General features: G+C 31.3%; 2 protein-coding genes across 3 annotated transcripts; one reads left to right on the top strand and one right to left on the bottom strand.

Moving 5' to 3' along the window:
• Window positions 1-127: 127 nt before the first annotated feature.
• Window positions 128-3,132, bottom strand: LOC107413860 (uncharacterized). Its single transcript, XM_016021911.4, has 4 exons — window positions 2,431-3,132; window positions 2,026-2,300; window positions 423-569; window positions 128-316 (listed from the first exon to the last, which is right to left on the bottom strand). Exons 1-3 carry the CDS (start codon window positions 2,732-2,734, stop codon window positions 498-500), a joined length of 651 nt encoding a protein of 216 aa, XP_015877397.3. The 5' UTR covers window positions 2,735-3,132; the 3' UTR covers window positions 128-316; window positions 423-497.
• A 7,081-nt stretch (window positions 3,133-10,213) lies between these two features.
• LOC107413835 (putative ABC1 protein At2g40090) lies at window positions 10,214-17,554 on the top strand. 2 transcript variants are annotated; one of them, XR_001581102.4, is made up of 12 exons: window positions 10,214-10,573; window positions 11,732-11,886; window positions 12,063-12,188; window positions 12,420-12,515; window positions 12,658-12,758; window positions 12,960-12,996; window positions 14,254-14,472; window positions 14,819-14,930; window positions 15,527-15,618; window positions 15,720-15,899; window positions 16,272-16,351; window positions 16,972-17,012. XR_001581102.4 is itself a non-coding variant. In XM_016021884.4 (12 exons), the coding sequence occupies exons 1-12, from the start codon at window positions 10,390-10,392 to the stop codon at window positions 17,170-17,172; spliced, it is 1,617 nt and encodes a 538-aa protein (XP_015877370.3). In that variant the 5' UTR covers window positions 10,215-10,389; the 3' UTR covers window positions 17,173-17,554. The 2 variants fall into 2 exon arrangements, 1 of the variants encoding a protein (XP_015877370.3); XM_016021884.4 differs by having other exon boundaries at window positions 10,215-10,573; window positions 16,238-16,351; window positions 16,972-17,554.
• Window positions 17,555-18,510: the final 956 nt, after the last annotated feature.

Here is an 18,510-nt window from a genome sequence, read left to right on the forward strand (position 1 = left end):
ATCTCAATCAACCATATGACTTTAATTATAAATGCTAATAAAATATTGTACAAGAGCCAAACAACTTGAGCTGCACATACATATATATATATATATATATATACACACTGAATTCAGACACAAGATGAGAAAAATGCCTTTGGCCATCTTTCTTCATTCTTTCATATATATTTTGTTTTGTATATTGGGTATAACTGTACAATTTGGTGTAGAGATGAAAGAAAATTCAATGTTATGGGCATATGCTGAAAATGGTATATACAGCCTCTATAACGCTACACAACCTCTATATAATCTTCATTCCTCCAAAAGCAATCTGCAGAAAATAAAATAAATAAATAAATAAATTGTAAGAGCTGAAATCTAAAGCACCATATAATAAAATACGCAAAAAATGAAAACTATTAATTTAAAGCATTTACCTGAAAATCTCATGGCTAAGAATTTGATTAGCTTGAACCAAACCAAAACCTATTTTACAGTTTTCTTGGTGATGTTCACTTTGTTCTTTCTTGTTGAAGTATTTTCTGGTATCTAGCTACAGGAAACCCATTTTTGCAAGCTGAAACCTGCAGATCATGAAATTAAACATGATTAAAATTTATTTGTAATAAAGTATTATTTAATGAAATCCGTGTGAAACTTCATGGAATTTCAAATAAAATGAGCTTATGGGTTTGAAATATTTTTCAAGCATATTCCATATTATTTTGTTAGATTGCAAGGATACTTTTTGACATTCTTTGAATAAGAGAATCATTCTAAGAAGTACAGTGATAATGTAAAAATAATTACAACCGAAAGTGTAATACTTCCAGGTATGTTACAGGTATGTTAATGGAGGGGACTATTGGTAGCGTCTGAATGCATACCATTTGTTGGTGTGGAAATTATTAAATATGAGTGCTGGATTTAGAAGGAAAAGCACTAAAGAGGATGAGAAAAAAGGCAGATCAATTGGAGAAGATTCTTGTTTTTGGGGGAAAAAAATAAAAAATAAAGTTTATTCCAACTTGACAGAAATGTGGGCACACTGCACAGTGGCCAATTGGCCATAGTCAACAATCCAAATCCTAACCCTAATTAGTCGGCCGCCCATCATTGATTCCTTAATGTAAGGATTACAAGAAATCTTATTTTTCCAAAGTGCAACAACAAAAATAAGAAAAACATGGACTTCCCACTTGAATTCAAAATTATGCACATCTTGTTTTGTTTTGGCCTCTCAAATCCAAATAATATATGTATTATATATTTTATATTAGGGTAGACAATTTAAATTTTGAACATTTCTAATAAAAATAATAATAACTTCGCTACTAACTATAAAAACCTAGCTGTTATTTTGTCGTGATTTTATACACACAAAACCCCTAGACAAACATCAAAATAATGAACTCCTGTACTAAAATGGAGACTATAGTTAGCAAGTAATCATGCTAATTTTGTCTTAATTTTTTTAATTTACAGGAATAGTGGATTATATGTGGATTTAAAATTAATTAGATGTGGGAAAAAAAAAATCGATACACTTGAATAAAGAGAAAAATTATTAAGGAAAATATAATACAAATATATATGTGCATCTGTCTCGTAAGCGATTTGGATTTTTCTTTTTTCTTTTTTCTTTTTTTTTTTTTTGGTTTTTCCTAATAAATTTCAAACTCCAACTAATAAATAGAAGGAAAAAAATAAATTGACCATCGAGAAAGGCAAAGATTCAACTCCTTCTATATTCGTCTAATTAGAAATTTCCAAGTTCTTTCGTCAAATCAGATGGAGTCACAAGTTTAAGACGTATACTTTATATTCACCTATAATATCAATTTCATTCCAAATATCTAATTATTTTATTAATATAATTTCCATTTTTCTTATTTTTTGACATATAGATTTTCTGTAATTTTTACTCAAAAGTGACAACAATACCTCAAAAATTATATACAAAAAATAAAAACAGAGTGTGCGAGAAAAATACCCAAAAAAAAAAAAACCAAAAAAAAAAAAAGAATGAAAGAAACTTACAGCTTCTATGTCGATTTTGTACACTAGAAGCTTCCGTCGCTCTCTGCAACTTGTTCTATACGCAACGACGATATGTCCAACGGCCAAAACCAGCGAGCAAATGAAAAGGGCCATTTCCATGGCTCTCGAATACCCTTCTCGATCCGAACCCGAAACGCTGAACACATACGAAGCCTTCAACGAAACGAACACAAGCGACACCACTGAACACATCGTCGTTATTCCCAAATATGGCCCTCGTGATAGCCTCGGTCCGTCGCAAAAACTATAAACACCTACACAACCAAAAAAAAAAAAAAAAACACAAACCCATTTCAATTCGTTTTCCAAAAACCCAAAAATCATCATGTTGTTGCTTCCAGAAAACAAATTTGTTTATTTTTTTTTAAATTAATAATTACTTACAAATGATGACGGCCGATCTTAGAATGGATATGATAGGAATATCAATGAGGGAGTAGCGAAAATCGTAATTTTGCAAATGGAAAGAGAAAGTTTCGAAGAGAAAAGGAGTTGCAGAAGAAGAAGAGTATTGATGGGGCTGAGATAGAGAAGCGGATAGAAGAGCAGAAGGAAGAAGGGTATCGGCAATAGCAAGAAGGACAGGAGCAGAGAACAGCAGCAGAGAAATCAACATGGTGATCAAGAAAAACAGAGTCTTCAATCCTCTCCATAATCTTCTCGATTTCTCTTCCTTCGAAAAACCCATTTTTCCTTACAATTTCTTTAATTTTCTTCCTCTAATTTTTCTTCTCTGAGGTATAGATGAGAAAAGGGCTACGTGGGTTTATGTACAAAGGCAAAAATATGGTTGAAGAAAATAAAAGGAGTATATGGGGAAGTCTCAGAGACTGGGAAGAGAAACTTAAAAGGAAGTGGGAAATATAGAGGGGGAGAGAGAGAGAGAATAAAAATAAAAAATAAAAATAAAAATAAAAAGAAGAAAATAAAGTTTTATTAAGGAAAAATAAAACAATTGGGAAGGTGCAGGCCAAGGTGCAAAGTTTTGACTGAAGAGAGAGAAAGAGAGAAGAGGAGGGAGAGAGTTATGATGACAAAGACTTGGAACTTTACACGCGCAAATTACCAGTCAAATAGAACCCCCTCCTACACTCCTACAAGGCCAACGGCAATACCTAAATCGGCTTTATTAGAATTTATAATTTTCTTTCTTTTTTTATTTTTTAAATTCTTATTTATGAGTAAGCATACATTAAGACACAAATTTTGATTATTCAATTTTTTTAAACTATAGTTTGATCATCGGTTTCGATGATAATTTAGGTTTCCATGAATTTAATATTATTTTTACAACGAAAGTAAGATGTAAATTCCCATATTGATGACTGTGTAAATAATGATTGCTAATGTTACACTCAAAATCTTGAATTGTATTGAAACTATGAAAGACTTTGCGCCTCCAACTTTTAACCTACGTCTCCATTTAATACTTGTAAAGTTAATAAGAATTTAAATTTATTTGAAAAGTGATATTTTATTTTTATTTGAATAATTTTAAAAAGATGAGAAAGCGAGCTTTAGAAAATCAAATTCATAAATTATTTTCTCATATACAAAAGGTATCATTTTAACAATAATAATTATCACAGTAGTTTTATGAGTTTTATAAAAAGATAAATTTATTTTTAATTTATAAAAATAAAAATTAATTTAATTGTTTTCAAGTATTAAAATGCTTAGTTCAAATCAAACGTTGCACAAGGAAAATTGATTTTTAAAAAAACTAAGTATCAAAAATTGAAATTTGAATCAATTACTCTTTAAAATTTGATATTTTTTAAACGCAGTCCAAATAAAAAATAATAATAATAATAAGACACAAACTTTGTTCCCAAGAAGGATTTTGGTGATAATTTTACAGAGAGATTTAAGCTGTAGGTTTATGAATTTAATATTACTTCCATAAGAAATGGAGTTTTATTATTATTATTATTATTGGTAGGCCAAATATTTTTAAAGAATAACGAAATTTTAGGTTACTTCTTAAAATTTTATGTGTATTATATTTTTAAAATAAGTTGTAATCAATCAGGCGAGTATGGTGGAACCGACCGATTTGGGAGCATGTGATCACATGCAGCATTTTGTCCTTGCAGAGGATTTTAGGTTTTTTTTTGGTTTGTTTTCTCGTTTCTATATGATTCGAGGCTAAATTCTTTATAAAGTAATAAAATATAAAAATGTCGTAGTTAGAATCTTTGGGTGGTTAAAATTCATAACCGTTGTGGAATATATTATTTTTCCAATCTGTATTTTTTTTTTTTTTAAATAGTATGGATTCCCATACACGAATGTTAGCCATACAATGTTAATTATTAGCAGAGAACCATACAAATAAATGTTAATAAAATGTAATTTTTTTTATTAATGTTCTTAACGTATAAATTTTGTTCATTCATTTTTCCAAATCATTTGGATGTTTGTTGGTGCTAGGATTCAAGAATCATAATAGAGGATCTTATTTCACCCTATAGGTACCTAAATATATAATGATGGAACAAATTTTATCTTACAACTTGGCATCTAGCTTGTAAGCCACTTATTGGATAGATATATATATTCCTAGTTTGGTGTCTACTATAATATCATCAACTTGAATGTTCAATATTGAATATGCATATACAATAACTTTTTGATCCATGATTGTTTCTTTAATTAGTTGAACAAGGAATATTTATGTAGTAGGTTTTTAGTTATTTGAATTTAAATTTAAAAATTTAGATGAGATATAAGAGATCTTTTATATTTTTCATATTTTTTATGATCAAGTTATTTGTTAGATTATATGTAATTTATAAAATATATAAGGTAAAATTAGTACACTCATTGTAAATTGGAAGAAGTAGCCCATCATGACAAAATTCCATATACATATCATATAAAATAAATATTTAATGGTATTGTAGAAATTGATCTAGAACTTAATTGAATCAAATATATATGGTCTTTATGGACCATCCATCCAGATTGGGTTAGAAATTATATATGGAGGGATGAAGATCCATCCACATCATTATTAACATTTTAAATATGATATCTATGATATTAAAACAGTATTTTCTTACTTGAATAATAAATATAAATGCAAATTTCGGTGGCTACCACTAAATTACAAAAACCCAACAAGTTGTCCGTTAGCTTAACAGTCACATAAAAACTGATAGGGAGTTTTGGCGTATTGAAAGATCTCATCCGGAGTAAGAAAAAATAATAATAATCATCAAAAACCTTTTAGGTGGGCATGGAACCACGTTTCGTTCACATGCCTCCAAAACCAGCCAAAATTGCAGTTTTATTAAAAACAAATAAAAATTAATGTTCTGTCAAAAGAGCAAAAGCAAAGTTTGTCAGAAAAAAAATAAAAAAAGTTTATTTGGATTTAAAGGATTAAACACAAAAAGAATAGCGTCATTGCTAATGAAACAAATCTGGTGGGAATAAGAGGATAAGGGACAAACCAAACCCCACCTTACGTAATTACACATTAAAAATAAAATACTTCTTGCTTGGTCGAGTTGCCAAGCAGCCTTTTATTTACTTTTATTTATTTTACATTTATTTTCTAGTTTTGAGTCAAAAGACTGAAAGCCCAAAAAAATGGGTTTCATATTACTTTGCATACAAGGTTTAGGGAATTTCAGATTGAGATTCCTATGTTTGGTTTAAAGGGGAAGAACGATATTTAAACCGTGTTTAGCAAGGTGTATGAAATGTTATTTTGGACTATGCAACTTCTAAAATCATTTAAACAGCTTTTTAAAAAAAAGAGTTTTAAAACTTTGGGCTCTCTATTGTAAGAGAAAAAAAATAATTATATAAAATTATTGATATAAATAGAGCGTAATTATTGTTATAAATAGAGCGTAATTAAATTTTATCCCAAACTACTTTTTATTTATCTTGTTTTCTAATTTTGAGTCAAAATGTAAAAAATGGGTTTCGTATATTTTGGAATCCAAATTTTAGGGGTTTCATATTTAATTTTTTTTTTTTGATTAAAAAAATATATTTTTATAGTATCATAAGCATCAGACTGTAATCTTATATCATATGATATTGTGGTATAAGATTGTCCGAAATAATAATAAAGTTTGAACTTCAACTTTTAAACATGTAGAAATAAAAACTAAATAGTTTTTTTCGGTTAAACTATCAGCCTCCATGGCCAGATGAGAATTCTTGTGTTTGGTGGAAAGAGGAAGAAAAATATTCACCTTCGGGAACAAGCAGACGTGGTCAAATTTGAAACAAAATATGACAGATTCCTTAATTAAAAAGCCGCCTAAGGCTAAAGAGTCAAATGTCACAAAACACTGTGACCAAGCATGTATGCCTATGGCATGGCATGACCCTTAGGAATCTTCTCGTGGGGTCCAAACACAGCAATTTTTCATTTTCGTTTTCCTTTTGGTGCTTTCTTCTGCTTTTAATTCGTTTCTCACTCGGTTGCCCCTCTTTTCGAAGTGAAATTATTGAAACCAATTTTGGTTCTGCATGTTTTTTTTTTTTTCTGAAAATTAAAACGTAACCTTATTTTGATTTTTGTTGCACTTGTTGGTAATTTATCTGAATGACAAGTGTACACCGAAAATGATATTAAAACCGGACCGTAGCTCCTTACCTAGATTATTGTTCTTCTTGGTGAACCCACCAAAAAATAATAATAATAATAAAAAATATTTTTATTCGACCAAAATATAATTGTTAATAAGTTAGAAAATTAGGATCAACTGCATTCAAAAACCTTAGTTTGAGAGGTTTGTTTTGTCATTTGGGTTTAAAACTAATTGTTTCAAATTTAAAATTTTTGATTTAATACAATTTAGTTTAATTTGACTTTTGATTTGCAAGTGTTAATGACAATTTCATATCATTTTCCTATTTAAACATCAAAATGAAGAATACTAAATATAACATTTAAAAAATTAAAATACAATAGATTTAAATTTTTGCACTTTAATATTTTATAATTTAAGATATATGCATTCTAATATCAATCATAGTGATCAACCATCAGCCATTATGTTAATCAAAACTCAAATGTAAAATTAAATAAAACTGCATCAGATCAAAAATTAATTTATTTTGATCATATATAATAATTTATTCTTGTACTTAAATATTTAAAATCTATGATTTTTTAACATGAAATATAAATGATTTACTAATTGAACCAAATTCATTTGGTAAAATTAAAATGCTAAATTTTGAAACTAAGAGCCCAATCAATAGAAACCCAAAATTAGAGATACCAAAATCAAATCTTCAACCCATAACCAAACTAACGGAAACCAACCTAATATTATTTTAACCAACCACAATTAATCTAATCATCCTAGTCAAGGGATAATAAGTTGTCCTAAACTTAGGACACATCCACGAGTAACAATAATTATTATGGAAGATTATAAACCAACCACAATCAATCTAATCATCTTGGTCATGGGTTAATAAGTTTTTTTTAAACTTATAATACATCCACGGCTAACAATAATTATTATGGAAGATCATAAATAGAACTTTTGGGTTTGATTAGCGGGTAATAAGGTTTTGGTTCTTCTAAACTGTTTGAGACATCATTTGGGCACGTAACCTCAACAACTGCTTTCAAAAAACAGAAAACAAACTGCAAGAAAACAAAATAGAGAAAAGCATGAATGAAAATTTAATGTCCTGATCTAGAATTTGAAATATAATTGTGGCCCCTTTGCTTGTTAAAGAAGAAAAAGCTAAAGGCTTCCTAAACAGAAACATACACGCGTAATACACGCGGAGAAATCAGGGCAACAAAAAATAGATATAACCCTTTAAAAACTTTCTAGAAAAAAGCAAAGGCATCTAGGTGGCAATATTGCATAAACTTTATAATAATAATAATAAATAAATATAGATGTATATATATTTGTGTATAATCTATAATGCAAAAATCACACATTTTGAGCATGAATTTGAAGTGATACACATATAGAGTCTATTATATTATTCACCGTGGGTCATGCAATTTTGTGACAGCATTTCAAATCCAATATGTGGCTTTCTAAGTTTAATTTGATTATGTCCCATCCCAATCTCATCCCTTCTTCTAGAAATTATTTTAATTAAAAGGTGGGACATTCAGATGATATATAAATATTCTATAATGTATAATATTACACTTAGTCTACAATTGCAGGTTTGGTGTTGATATTTTGCTTGCCTTTGTCTCTTTATTCATATAATACTGTAGTGATTATTTATTTTATTGGTGGTGGTTGGATACTGATGGAATAAGATTTTGGAGGATAAGAGGGGGGTGAAAATTATGTGCTTATGATTTGATTGTGAAAAGCATACAATTGAACCAGTTAATTGTGAACCTGGATACACTTCTTTTTCAATAGCATCTTATTGGGCTTTTAGTTGGTTACTGGGCCTTTAAGGTAACAATTCAGGTCCAAATATACATTTAACAACCACACTGCACTTTTTTTATTTTTTTATTTTTATTTTTATTTTTTTTTTAAATTTTGGTGAATAGCAACTGACTGCTTTCTTAACTCTGGGTCGTGAATCAATCCCACCATAACTTTAGGGGAGATATGTGTTTGGTAAACAAATTCCAGTTTGATAATTAAATAATTTTGGTTACTATAAAATTGGTTTAAAGTAGGTTAAGGAATTTTTTAAAAATTCTGATTATTACATAATTAAGATAAACAATTTTAGAGAAGGAAAGTGTTTGATAAACCTAATTTTAGTCTGATTATTAAATACTTTTAATAGTTATAAAATTGATTTGAGAAGCAGATTTTTTAAAAATTATTAATATAATTTAAAAATTGGTAAAGTGGGTTTTCCCAATAGAGAATCCTCGCCCTGGCCGTTTTAATAAACATTCATAACTAGGTTAAGTGATGGTTTATTTTATTATTATTATTTTTTTCTTCTCTAGTAATGTAAAATTTATTTACTTAAAATGTTTATTAGTGTTTTTTGCTGGTAATTATAGTTTGGTAAACACATCAATCGGCTACAAATTTTAACAAGAAATAAAACAAAAATCAAAAACTAAACATCAATGCAAACTCTAACTATCATTAAACATTTAAATTAAGAAAATTAACAGAAATAAATAGGGAACCAAAAAAAAAAAAAAAAAAAAAAAAACCGAAACCATAACCAGCCAACTACACCAAGTAGTTACAATGGTCCAAGTCAACGAAACCCGACACTGAACATCCGATCTCAAAAGATAGCGGGCCTTTTTCTTTTTGGATCTTTGTCTGCCCTTGTTCAATGGTCGCCTTTCCTATTACCTGAAATTCAGAAAAGGTGAAGCCACAAAAGGAAACCAAACGGCCTCACATTCCCTACGATTGCAACAAAAACTAATAATAATAAAATAAATAAATAAACCAAAACGAAAATGAAGGTATGGATTAAAAATTTTAAAACTTAAGGCACTCAATTAAACTTGTGGCAGACGAGGGTGCTTAAAATATATATATATATATATATATATTTATATATATGTATGTGTGTGTGTGTTGTGTGTATTTCAAAAAAAAAGTATATATATATATATATGTGTGTGTATGTGTGTTCAAAAAAAAAAAAATATATATATATATATATATGTGTGTGTGAAGGTTAATTTTACTTTTAAGCACTCTAGTCTGCACAATTTTAATCGAGCGCTTTAAGTTTTATTAAAATTTTCAATTTAATACCTTTATTTTCATTGTGGTTTTCATTTCGATATCAGTTTCAATTTTTTAAATTAAAATTCTTAATTTTTATTTTCATTTTAATATGGATAAAACTTAATGACAATTTAATTCAAATATATATATATTTATATATGTTTCTTATTATAAGCTGAAAATATTATAAACTTAAAATATTTTAAACTAAATAAATTTCCTGGTATAAGAATTAAATAACAATGTTCAAATTAAAATAAAACTAAAATTAAGAATCTCAATTGAAAAAAAAAATGGAAAAGGAAAATGAAGGTCCAAATTAAAATCAAAATGAAAAACAAGGCACTTAAATGAAAAAAATTGAAATTTCGAAACATTCAATTGAAATTGGAGACAAATTAGAGAGGTCAATCTTTGACAAAACCAAACAGAGAGGTCATACTTAACGTTGACAATATATATATATATATATATATAGAGTTTATTTTTCTATTCATCTGTCTACAAAATGGATCCACGTCGTCGCTCTCGCTGCCAAAACCTTTAAATTGTTTTCTTTTTGGTGATTGAAAGCCTTTAATTTGTTACAACTTCTAACCAAGCGCGAACTTTTTGCTGGCTTGCCCGAGCGAGAGGTTCCCCTCGCTTCCTAAAAATTAACATGGCCGCGCGATTCTTGTTGCGCTCCCAACTGAAGCTCGCCGCGGCCTCCACCGCCGTTCTCGGCGGCGCCGCAGCGGCAACCGTCGCCACCTCCGACGATCCTTCCAAGGTTTTGAAGCTCTGCACCGCCGTTCCCCTCCGTCTTGTTCGCGACTCCATTACAGCCGCCAACATCGCCTTCGGTATCATTTCCTTGAATAATACGTGTTAACGTTACGCTTAGGGTTTTACGAAATTTTGTTATATCTTTGTTTTAAATTCAGCATTACATGTTTTTTGCTTTAACTTAATTCTATTTTTGTTCGGATTGAGACTTTGGAAACTGGTGCTGATTTTGTGAATTGAAGACTGAGTTTGAATTTCTTCTCCCCCCCCCCACCCCCCCCCCCCCCCCCCCCCCGCGGGGCCAATTATGCATTGCGTTTATTTGTATGAAATGAGATATTTCAAGTATGAGGTTGATGTAACAGGAGGAATTCAGCTTGATCTTATAAGTTGATGGTGAATATGTTTAATTGAGTATGCATAGTTTGGACTTAATCTTTTCATGAGAAACAAGTGTATCTGATTGCTTTAATGTGTATTAAGTATGATCACGATTCATTACTAAGTGGTTTGAGTAGGCCTATTGTTATTCTGATTGAACTTGGCAGAGGGATGGTGTATTAGTCGCGGTGAAGATTTTTCCTGTATCTATTAGATTTTGGACATATCGTACCTCTTGGTTCCACCATTTCAGTTTTATAAAGTGAAAAAGAGAGCACATGTTGAGTGCAGTTTCGTGTTTGAGTTAAACAGGATTACACAGTTTAATAATAATACTAATAAATAAACAAATAAAAGATTTAGATACACCCAGCCCCACCGACAATATTTGTGTTTAACAAAAAAAAAAAGATGCAGATGCACCCAGACCCACCAATAATATTTGTGCTTTTTTACGTCTACTATAGTGGGATTGCTCATAGTTGGGTTGGAAAGTTGAGCGTTTATTGGATTCACTGTACTGTCCCAGGGGATGCTGTTGTGTTTTTGCAAATGGTAGACCCGTTCAAAGGCTTTTGTTGGATTGGTGAAATGAATGCAATTTCTGTAGTAGGAGAAGACTTTTACGGTTTTACCATCCTGTTTCTGTGATTATAGGATCTCACTTTATTTGATGTTTGAAAATATTTTCATTGTTTATTATTCTTGTTATTTTCTTTTGATATGTATGGTGCTTCTGGGGAATATGATCCCTCTAAACATCTTTTAGTACATTCTTCATGATCATAGAGTTCTTTGCAAATGGAAATGATGCGTAGATTTTCTGATGCATTCTCACATTTCACTTTCATTAGACTATGAATATTCTCTTTGGGGATTGCCTGAAGGAAGCAATGAGAGGTCCAAAATTAAACATGAAGTTCATCTCAGGTCTGCACTTAAACTTCAAGAATTATGTTTCAAAAATGGAGGAATATATATCAAGCTTGGTCAACATATTGGGCAGCTGGTATGCTTCAATTTGCTTTCTTAGGTATTTGAGAAGAGAATGGAAGTTCTCATTCTATTCTTCGTGCTGTGTTTGAGATGAAAGTTTCGGATAGATAACAATTTGCCCAATCAGATTTATAGCCCTAAAGTGCAAGCATCAAAGTTTTTATTGCTGTTCATTATACTTTTATGCAGGAATACTTAGTACCTCAAGAGTATGTCCAGACTATGAGGGAGTCTATGCTGAATAAATGTCCAGTTTCTTCATATGATCAAGTTTGTGAAGTGTTCAAGAAAGAGCTTGGAGAGACACCAGAAAAGGTATGTAATTTATTGTGTCATTGCATACCCTTTATGGGAATAATATAGACAGTTAAGCAGGTCAATAGTCTCATCTGGATTATTGATTCTGAGCATTTGATATGAAAGTTATGATTTTTTTCTTTTTTAATTTTGAATTTTTACATAGATTTCCTGTCAATTTTATGGTGGTTGTATTGGTTTATGTGAAGGGAGAATGATAGTGTGCTGAGGTAATCTTTTTGAATGCAGATTTTTTCTGAATTTGATCCTGTTCCAATAGCAAGTGCTTCACTTGCACAAGTTCATGTTGCTCGCACACATGATGGCCAGAAAGTTGCTGTGAAGGTTTCAGCTTCCTTGTTTTTTTTTTTTTGGTATTTGGGATTTTTAGTAGTAGATGCAACTGAGTAGTCATCAAAGTTTCTTACAATTTTACAGACATAAGCATTTCTTTTTAGAATTTCCTTTGTTGAACATTGATATTCAGGTTCAGCACACCCACATGACAGATACTGCCGCTGCAGATCAAGCCTCCGTGGAATTAATTGTGAACACACTGCATCGGTTTTTCCCTTCTTTTGATTATAGGTATACTTATGGATGGTTTAATGCCTATCACTCTTTCTTGTTGTCTAGGTTATTTGAGGATTATGTCACACAACATCATCATGCTGACCAAGCATTGTTTATTGTTATATACATTCAAAGACTACATCTATTCTGCAAATGTGATTTTTATGGTTTTAAATATATAATTTTTAATTGTACTTTTCTTGCTTTAATGTGCAGATGGTTAGTTGATGAAATAGCTGAAAGTTTACCAAAGGCACGTTCTTAATCTCAACAGTTTTATTGTTTTTTATTTTTTAATTTTTTGAATTTATACTGCTTTTTAATCACGTTTTTATATTTATCAAATTAAAAGGAAGATAACTTGTGTCTTTGACAGAAGATAACTTGTGTCTTTGACAGTAGGAAACTTACTAATAGTATAAGTACAAGAAAATATTATTTTGCCATGTTAGGCACTTTCAGTTTAAAACATTGTCTGTTCCCGATCCTTACCATCCTTCTAGATGACTCTTTAGGTGTCAATGAAGATCCTATGTTGTTTCATATGGCTAGATCGAGTAGTCTGTTTGTTCGTCATAGCTGTCTGAAATTGCATATTTCAATAGATCGAGTAGTCTGTTTGTTCATCATAGCTGTCTGAAATTGCGTATTTCAATGAATGAGTGCTCTGAGTTCAAAACTCATGTTCAGATGTCATGAAGTCATCTATGTTGTTTTTTGGGCTAATTCTAACATGATTCTTACTTAAAACTTATAGCACAAAAGAAAATAAATATGGAATGGTCGGGTAAAAAAAGGGTCATATCATCTGAGTTGTGTTGAGGTACTTTTGCTTAGCTATGTGAGAAAGTTATGAAATAGCATGTATGATTTGTTATTTTTTTTATTTATTTGCTTGAGGCTTTGCGGGGTTCCTGAATGTCTTTTGAGCATCCATCTAATCCTTGAAGCACCTGCAGTGTCCTAGCCCATGTGCTGGGTAATCATCCCCAAAATGTAAAATGTGGGCTATCACAATTTCACCTTGTTGTCCTCATACCTTATTTTCCTTTCCAAAGGAGTCTAATATAGCCCTTTTCATGTGGAAAGATCCATTACCCATGATTCAGGCTCATTGCTAGCTAATTCATGTTTACTACATGATTACAAGCTATTCATAGTCATGTATGCAGTGGATCCTATTGGCTATAATATCTTCTAATTAGATCATATACCCTATATCCAAGACCTTCTTAACAAATGTCCATGGTGGGACTTTGGTATCACAATGGATTTTGCATGATTGGTATTTTTTTAAAGATTTGATGAACAAGTCCACTTTTTCCCTAAGTCGATGCAGCTAAGCTAACTGCCATGTTAGCTGCATTGTTTCCCATAGAACGTTTTGCTTGCTATGTCACATTTTCATAAGGAATATGGAATGGAATCTTGAATTTTAAACATTTACTTTTAGTGTAGTAAATTTTTACAAACATTCATTTACCTATTTCTTTTTGTGGTATGACCTCAGGAACTAGATTTCTTGGTTGAAGCCAAAAACAGTGAGAAATGCTTGGATAATTTTCAGAAGCTATCTCCACATATTGCACACTACATATATGCACCAAAGATTCATTGGAACCTTAGTACCACAAAGTTGTTAACCATGGAATATATAGATGGAGTCCAAGTAAATGATCTGAAGAGCATTCGAAGACTTGGAGTGCAGCCAAATGAAGTTGCAAGATTAGTAAGTTCATTTACTTCATGTTACTTGACAGCATTTAAATAGATGAGGAAGTAGTCAAAGACTACACAGGTCATCCTACTTTTTGCAGTCTGCATGTATTCAAGTATACAAAATGAATATATAATTGGACTCTGGAATCGTTATGTTAGATTGACTATATTAAAGGACTGGATAGAAATGGTTTATAAGTCATCTGCCTTTGATTTTTCTATGTCCTCAATAATACATATCCCTGATATGGAGCCATGCACCTAAAAAATATCTGATGCTTAATTTCCTTGCGAAGATATGATCATCTGTAAAGGTTTTGAGACATTAGAATTTAATGGTGTTATGGTTTACACAGGTTAGTCAAGCTTTTGCTGAAATGATGTTCAGACATGGATTTGTGCATTGTGACCCACATGCTGCAAACTTGCTAGTTCGGCCATTGCCTTCTAGCCGAAAGACCATTCTAGGTTAGGCTTTTCTTGATTCTTGAGATTGTGATCTGATAACTTTTTCAGTTATTATCATGTTAGTTTGATTTTATACGTTAACGAGCATAATTTTGGAACCTGCTGGGGGTTTTCGTAGCTCTAATAATATTGTATTCCTCGTTGGTGCAGCAGCTTTTGGGAGATTAAAAAACTTTAGAGAGAAAAAAATTTGTTCTCGCATGCATGTTTAGATGTTGTCCTTGATTGAGAAAGTACATTCCATCTCAGTGCTAATGCAATTAGAGGATTCTGCTTATGAATTGAGCTGTTTATTAGGCTCTACAAACCTTCTAGTTTTGCCTTTCTCTAGTGTGGTGGACTGATATTAATATCAGCATAGAATGGGGAAATTAATGCATGGACTGGCTTAAGGAATAAGAAGCCTCTTATAGTGCTGACTATTGCTACTGTATAAAGTTATTTTAATTATTTTGTATTTTAAACTTGTAAATAGCCCATCTCTTCGACATTTCTCTCAAACATATATTTATTGATTCTCTCATATTATGTGCCACAAACTTTTCATATATATTGTTTCTCTTACATTTTTCCCCCTAAAAATTTCTCATGCACAGGCAAAAGAAAACCACAGTTGATTCTTCTGGACCATGGCCTGTATAAAGATCTTGACTTCCAAACGAGAACTAACTATGCTGCACTCTGGAAGGTGCATCATTGCTTTCTAATGTTTTCTTCCATTATTTCATTAATCTCTATCAATTCAGTAACATGTTCTCCTGTCTCCTCATGTTTTTCTATTTGTTCCAGGGACTGGTGTTTGCTGATGCTAAAGCAATAAAGGAAAATAGTGTGAAACTGGGTGCAGGGGAGGATCTATATGCATTATTCGCAGGAATTCTTACTATGAGACCATGGAATAGAGTAATTGATACATCTGTTGATCACTTGGTCATACAGGGCAATGAGAGTGACCGTTCAGAGCTACAGGTGAGCTTTGGTTAAGGGCTTAATGAATTATGACAAGCTATATATTCTTTGAGATGTTATTCAAGAGACATGCTGTTATTAGTAAACATTGTTTAACTATTATTCTCACTGTAACAGATAAATCTCTCCCTTCTTCCCTCTGTGTTTCTTGTGCCTTGGAAAGCCACATTAGCATAGTGATTCAACTTAAATTATGAAGCATGTCTTTTTCTCATTAACAAGTCACAAAAAGAATCTACTCGAACGTGATACTTACTGAAATTAGATTCTTATTCTATGTGATGGATTGCTTCTGATACAAAAAATACCACTCACTTGCTTAATTCTTCATTGAGCAGATGTATGCTTCTCAGTATTTCCCTCAAATTTCAGAGCTTTTAAGGAGGCTTCCACGTGTAATTCTTTTGATGCTGAAGACAAATGATTGTTTAAGATCAGTTAACAATTCTCTGGTATGTTTTTTTTTTTTGGGTCCTAAATCCAGTTATGCTTTAATTTTCCTCACTGCTACCAGTTAAAAAGCCTTAGAATTGAAATTATAAGATTATAGTTAGTCCGCTTTCTGACTTTCCCAAGTTGAATATTTTCGCCTCTTGCTTGCACTTGACCTGTCTAAGTCTTCAGAAATTTTTATTGCTTTTTTCTTAAGAAATATATATGTAGTTTTCATTTTCTAATATAGGTTCATAGAATTTGATTATGTCTAATGACTCAACTGTGGGTCAAAGGTTTTGGTAATTGACTCATGACAGTGTCTGAATGGTGATAGTGCATGTGTATTGCAATGAAACTTTGAGTTGAACATGTATGGATTCCAGTAGTTACATTTGCGCATCTAACTTAGCATCACGTAGAATTTAAATAAACACACCTATTGACATAAGCATTTGATTTGTCTTCAAATGTAGAGAGTTTTTTCCCTATATTTATCACCGTATGCATCTTTTTCTATGAAGCCTTTAATTCACCTTCATAATTTGGACTTTCATTTAAAAAAATTTACTGAAATGTATCCGGGTTTACTTTTTCACGACTGAAATTTACTTTTTCAATTGAAATGTTTCTGAAACAGTTGCAGAGATCTTCTATGGAGACATTCTACATCATTGGAAGGGTTTCTTCTGAAGCACTCATTGAAGCAAAACTATTACAAAGGAAATCATTCTTAACTTGGTTGAGTGTCTGGTTGGACGAAATCTTGTTGGAAGCTCGACTTCTCGCAATGCAGGTTGCCTTGTGGCTTTTACGAACAAGGAAAACTTTGAATTTGTGAAACTGAAGAAAGATCATGCAAGATTCTTGAATAACAATGATATTCTTTCGGTTTGACCCAAAAGTGGGCTTGAACATTCTTAGTCTGCATAACTCAAGGTCTCCCGGTTAACATGCTGGGAGTTTGATGATTGATAGGATCAGATTGATTTTTTAAGATTCAATAAATAAATGATGCATGTTTGTTCTTGTTTCTCAGAAACACAGAAATGTAGCCATGTAAACTAGGACCTCATCAGTGTTGTAAAACCCCTTTCGATGGGCAAAGTAATAGACTCAAAGAAAAATATACCCATATGGAGTGAAACAGATTTTTGAAAAATTTTGTAAGTGATTCATTCTTTCACAGATTATTTTGTGTTAGAAGTGATTATTTTTCTGCAGATTTGTTTTTGTTAGAAACTCTAAATTGTGATATAAGATGGTAACATCTTTATTGTGTGTTTAAGTGATTTTTATCTAGGGATTTGTTCCTATTGAGAACTCAAATCGTGCAATAAGATATGAGAAGTTGATCTTATATGTATATGCCTGATTTTTACTCCCTGCTTCTTATCAATCTGACTGGTTCCAAAGAATAAGACAAAAATAAGCCATGCTATAGAAGATTCTGTCCCATCTCAAGGACGAGGACAATTGATTGAGATTGTAAAAGCGATACTCACAACCTTCAGCTTTGTACGAACAAGAAAGAACACGTGGTAATTTTACAACTGTTGGCTCTGCTAGGTACATGGATAATACATTGCACGCAACAACCATTCGTACTGCCTTTTTATTGAACCATTATGTTTTTGGTGACCAGATATTAAATTGAATTCACAGCCCACAGCCCATTTAAGCATCCTTTCGACAACCATGATGCCTCTATTTTTACTTAATTTGCTGTTTGTATAAATATATCCTGTTTCAAAAGAGGTGTGGGTCTGTCATTCTGCAATCTGCATATAAATTTGATAATTGAATACAATGGGGAGAGAGATAGAGAGAGAGAGAGATAGAGAGAGAGAGAGGAGTAAATGAACATCTTTACCTAAACGATATCTGCTGGTGGTTGGCTCAATTACTTCAACGGGCATTCTTGTCACTTTCTCACTGTTCTCCGTACTTGTGTTTATAGCAGGTCCATTGCAGGTATTAGCAAAAATACAATTTCTCCTTTGGAGGAATTGCAAAATAATTCATTCAAATTTCGCATTAATATTTCTTATGTTACGTTTGTTTTTTTTTTTATAAATAAATTAAAATAAAATATTTTTATGTTTTATTTTAATTAAAAATAATGTTATGGATATTAAAATATTTATCAAATTTATCTAACAAACTCATATAGTAAATA

Source organism: Ziziphus jujuba, chromosome 8 (assembly GCF_031755915.1).
Source record: "Ziziphus jujuba cultivar Dongzao chromosome 8, ASM3175591v1".
NCBI classification, from domain to species: Eukaryota; Viridiplantae; Streptophyta; class Magnoliopsida; order Rosales; family Rhamnaceae; genus Ziziphus; species Ziziphus jujuba.

Coding starts and splice junctions, on each gene's coding strand:
- LOC107413860 (XM_016021911.4), bottom strand. CDS start 2,734: ATGGGTTTTTCGAAGGAAGAGAAATCGAGAAGATTATGGAGAGGATTG. Junction 2,301..2,430: donor AAGATCGGCCGTCATCATTT/GTAAGTAATTAT, acceptor TTGGTTGTGTAG/GTGTTTATAGTTTTTGCGAC. Junction 570..2,025: donor ACAAAATCGACATAGAAGCT/GTAAGTTTCTTT, acceptor CATGATCTGCAG/GTTTCAGCTTGCAAAAATGG.
- LOC107413835 (XM_016021884.4), top strand. CDS start 10,390: ATGGCCGCGCGATTCTTGTTGCGCTCCCAACTGAAGCTCGCCGCGGCC. Junction 12,759..12,959: donor TTCCCTTCTTTTGATTATAG/GTATACTTATGG, acceptor TTTAATGTGCAG/ATGGTTAGTTGATGAAATAG. Junction 12,997..14,253: donor TAGCTGAAAGTTTACCAAAG/GCACGTTCTTAA, acceptor GTATGACCTCAG/GAACTAGATTTCTTGGTTGA.